Genomic DNA, 4,982 nt, shown 5'->3' on the forward strand with positions numbered 1-4,982 from the left:
TACATAAACTGATGCATAGTCAAGTGAACAGAACCGGAACATTGTGCACAGTAACAATGTTGTTTGATGAAGAAGTATGAATGATTTAATTATCCTCAGAATACAACATCCCAGACAATTCCCAAGGAATGAAGCATATTATTCCCCTCTAAAGAATGAACTAATATTGATTAAATAATGACTATTTTTCACTTTCAATTTCTCCTTTTATGCAGATTTTTTTGTACAAATAACTAATATAGTTACATAATTTCATATGTACAAATCCTATCTGATTGTTTGCCTGGGGAGGGATTTAAACCTTTAAAAATGTTTTAAAATTGAAGAAAAAAAAAACAAAACAAACCCAACAGCCTAACCTCCTAAAATATGTATGCGATGTCCTTATTTTTGTGTTGGCAGTTTTCCTACAATCTGTTCTCTGTGTCCTCTTTGCAGTTAGTTGGGTTGGGTCTGTCCAGATTCTGCTAAGTGGCCTATTTAGGAAAGCAGCCCCATTCATAGCTATAAGTCTAGGCAGCAGCCCTACCGATTTCCTTTCGCGCGTCTCTGGTCTCTGGGCCACGTGGACAATTGTACCCTTCTTCACCACCACTCCCTCCTTCTCCCCCCTCCGTGTCTTTTCTGCACTCAGATATGCCCCTTGTGGTCCTTTTTTTCTATAGTCTTGAGCCTCTGACGGGAGCTAAACGGAAGGAAGTGTAAAGGTTCTTCTTTAACTCAGAGGATACAGTCCTTCCCTCTCTCTAGAAGCCCAAGTTAGCTTTTGCTCACGTCTGAAGCTTTTTGATTTCGTTTCTCCAGACTTTACTCAGGACAAATCTGGAGCGATCCTCTCCCCAACCTCCTCTAGAGATCGGGAACGGACCAAAGCGAAAGAACAGCTGGGCAGCACCAGGAAGGGAATCGGGCCACAGGGGAGGAGTTCCCAGAAGGAAAGACCGAAAGTCCATCCGGGAAGAGATCGAAGTGGAAGAAATGAAACCGTACTCTACGAAGGGGTGGTAGGAGGAACGAATCCGAGAGGTGGAGAAAGAGAGGTAACGGCGCGGAAGGAGAAGGTTTGGACGGACAGACAGTATGTGGAGATCTCTAAGTCCATCTGGGAGGGTTTGGGGCGGAGCCGGCCCTGAGAGGGAAGCTCACCTCTCCCTGGCTGGAGCCCCTGGAGGAGAGCAGGAGGTGTGGTGCCTGGAATCTGGACATGGTCCCCTCCCACCTCCGGGCAGTCAACAGCTGGAGGGTGAGTTGCCGCGAAGAGCCCGGCGGCGAACTGAGCTGCAGCAGTATGAAAGCCGCTACCCATCCCCTCAGCCTTTGGACCCGGGGCGAACAACAGCTGCAGCAGCCCCGTCTCGGCCTTCTCCGCCCATGTATGCATCGTGGAGCGGCCGGCAGCGGGGCCGGCGTGGCGGCCTGGGACTGCCAGGGAGAGCCTGGCTTCTCATTACAACCTGGCTCCTGGTGTTGTTCTCGGCGCTGGCCTTCTACTTCTCGTTGGGCCAGCTGCCTCAGCTGCCCTGGACATACCTGCGGCCTTCGGCCCCGCCACGGCCTGTCACCGTCCTGATGTGGTGGGAACCCTTCGGCGGACAGGGCAAATCCAGTCCGGCCCCCGACTGCCAGCGCCTGTTTAATCTGAACGGCTGCCTCCTGCTCACTGACAGGAGCGCTTACTGGGAAGCGCATGCAGTTCTCTTCCATCACCGAGACCTGGTGCGAACCCTGGACTGGCCCCCTCCACAGAGCGAGCTCGGAGACGGGCTGGACCCGGACACAGCAACAGTCGGAGCGGCGAGCAGCGGCCGGCCGGACAGGCCCCCTGGGCAACGCTGGATATGGATGAACTTCGAGTCCCCTACCAATTCCCCAAGACTGGAGAGCCTTGATGGCAGCCTTTTCAACTGGACGCTGTCCTACCGGGCTGATTCGGACATCTTTGTGCCCTATGGGTATCTTTACCCCAGGAGCAATCCGGAAGAGCAGCCTTCCGGGCTGATCCCCTCGCTGGCCCGAAAGCATAGGTTGGTGGCCTGGGTGGTCAGCCACTGGAACGAGGACCAGGCGCGGGTCAAGTACTACCGTGAGCTGAGCCAACATGTGGAAGTGGACGTGTTTGGCCAAGGTGGTCCTGGACAGCCAGTGCCGGAACTTGGGCTTCTGCACACAGTGGCCCGCTATAAATTTTACCTGTCTTTCGAAAACTCTCAGCACTTAGACTACATCACGGAAAAACTGTGGCGAAACGCCTTCCTGGCAGGGACCGTCCCGGTGGTGCTGGGGCCCAGCCGGGCCAATTACGAGCGCTTTGTCCCTCGAAATTCCTTTATCCATGTGGACGACTTCCCCCATGCTGCTGCCCTAGCCACCTACCTCCGCTTTCTGGATCGAAACCCGAACGAATACAAGCGCTATTTTGACTGGCGCCGGCGTTATGCGGTGCATACCCTGTCCTTTTGGGACGAGCCCTGGTGTCGGACCTGCCAGGCTTTACAGAGTGCTGGAGACCAGCAGAAGAAAATTAACAACTTGGCTGCCTGGTTCCAAAGATGAGATTTCGCTGTGCCTTGGTCCGGGGATTACCATGTATTTTGCAAAGAATGTTGCATAGATGGTAATCTGGGAACCACGCTATTTGTAACAGGAAGATTTAAAAGTTCCTAGATCAGGTACTTGCTGCCCAGCTTCCACAACGGGTGTTTTACAATGAAGCAATCGAACTCTTCTAAAATGGGTAAACGGGAAGAAAGAAAGGCGTCTTCCCACTCTACCAAACTGACTCTGTGACCTGCATTGGGTAAGCAATGCGGTTTGTTCCTTGATCTTCAGCAGCCCCTATTTCACAAGCCACCAACTTTCTCAGAGGTCACAGAATGCCTTATTCCAATGAAAATGCCACCTCTTCACTAGGTGTCTTAAAAGTTTCTAGCTGAGAATCAGGACTGTGAAGCTCTTTCATTTCATGTTCTATGAGTATTGTTGGAGAAATAAGTGTTTATTTTGAGGAGAAGACAATAGCTACTTGACAACTGATTTCAAGTATTTGAAAGGTTTACTTAATAGAGAGGTTAAATTTGTACTTAATGACTCCACAGGGTTGAACAAGATGCTGTGGGTAGAAGTTACCGAGACAATGGGAAAATGCCTAACAATGAATATTCGAGCTATACAGCACTGGAATGGGCTACTTGAGAGACTGAGTTCTCCTTTCTTAGAGAGTCTTTCAGGAGGTCTTCAAGCAAAGGCTGAATGGCTCTATTGCAAAGGTCATTTGTGTTGAACTTCTGAGATCCTTTCCAGAGGAGGTAAGATGACCTCCTGAAGAAGCTATTAAGAGACCTAGCTATCAACAATTGCATCCTTTCCTCCAAATAGAGGAAAGCAAGATAAGATGAAGGAAAGAAGGGGAAAAAAATACTTTTTAAAAGTTGTGTGTGAACTAATTTATAAGTTCACTAAAAAGTATTTCAGTATTTAAAGGAACTGTGGTGAATATCCCTTTACAATGCGAAAAATGACCTGTTTTTTGTAAATTCAGATTTTTTTTCCACCTATATATTGAAAGCCGAGTAGAGGAAAAATTGTGAAACAAGACCTTTTCCTCTGAATTAGAAAGAAAGAAATCGGCTTGACAAACTCTGTATATTTCATGTTTTCATATATTTAAATTCTAGAATTTCACTGTTATGGTGCTTGCCATGTTTTTCTTAAAGAATCACAAACACAAGATAACATCACAGCTAGCATTTTAGCATTTGGGAAGTGCTTTACATACATGACCCCATTTGATTATAGGCAATTAAGAAATAATGTAGAAAAGGGGGGAAAAAGATTTTGTTTGCTACAATGAAACTTTTTTATATTTTTGTATGTTTTTTATTTGTAATTATCTAAGTGTACAGTTTCCCCATGTGTTTGTTTGAAAAAGTTCATTAACCCAGGTTACTCGGTGCCTAGTCATTTACTGCTCCATTTTGCTGCTAAACCTTTTATTGGAATAAGATCTTGTTAACTAGTTAATAAGTGGGCTTGAGCTTATCTTTGGCATTAAAAATATACTAGAGCCTACTATAATATTGCCTTATGAGCCTTTATCATAGGAATTTACCCTATTAAATAAAAATTTTTCTAAAAGAATTAACATTCATTCAATAAATGTACTGAGTAGTTTGCTCTCTATAGAAGTTATGGGACGAGTGGCAGGAAAGAAATATAAAGATGTATGAGGACTCTTCCATCCCAGAATATATAGTTTATATGAATCTTAAAGGAAATAGTGTACTTCAACTAAAATTAGTGCACTTCAGCTAAAGTAGACTGAGCTATCTTGCAGAGTATTAGAAGATTTAAGACAATTGATTTCCAGTCTGCTTTCTATAACTCTTTGTTTCTTCTCTCACCAATGGCTTATTTTGGAAGGGTTCCAGGATGAACTAGACTTATATATTCTATTTGTTCCAGATTAGTTAGTTTTATTTGTTCCAGACAAGTTTATATTTTAGTGCCTTCTTTCCTACTACCTTTTTCCTTAAAAAAAAAAAAAAAAAAAATCAACAAATAGGGATGTTCATTTTGAAAAACTGAGATCTAGGGACAAAATGTTCTCTACAAAGTATTTTAAAACGTAGGTGGCAATTGACTTACAAGTAGTTTGGGAATGGATAGGATGATCAGCCTGATACCCAGCTCCCAATGAGGAGAGTTTCTGAAAGGAAAACTCCAACAAGATTCTTTAAAATGACAATTTATGGGATTTTATTACTTTAGTCTACATTGAACAGGAAAACCAAATTCTCTTTCAGGTTAGATATTCATCTGAATATATTATATAATCTAGGCTCTTTTTCTGATGAGGGGATCTGAAATTCCTCCAAAGCCAGACCCTTATGTTTAAGTTGTTTTGACAAAGCTTCTGCATGAATTTTAAACTTCAAAGGCTCAGTGATATTTTCTGCTGCTACTACTGTGGCCCTTTTATTTAT

The 4,982-nt window shown here is 44.5% G+C and overlaps 1 protein-coding gene across 1 annotated transcript; it reads left to right on the forward strand.

Annotated features, from left to right (window-relative positions):
* Positions 1-605: 605 nt before the first annotated feature.
* FUT4 (fucosyltransferase 4) lies at positions 606-4,720 on the forward strand. The gene has a single exon (XM_031961023.1). The coding sequence runs from the start codon at positions 1,081-1,083 to the stop codon at positions 2,551-2,553; it is 1,473 nt and encodes a 490-aa protein (XP_031816883.1). The 5' UTR covers positions 606-1,080; the 3' UTR covers positions 2,554-4,720.
* Positions 4,721-4,982: the final 262 nt, after the last annotated feature.

The sequence above is a fragment of the Sarcophilus harrisii genome, chromosome 3 (assembly GCF_902635505.1).
Source record: "Sarcophilus harrisii chromosome 3, mSarHar1.11, whole genome shotgun sequence".
NCBI lineage: Eukaryota > Metazoa > Chordata > Mammalia > Dasyuromorphia > Dasyuridae > Sarcophilus > Sarcophilus harrisii.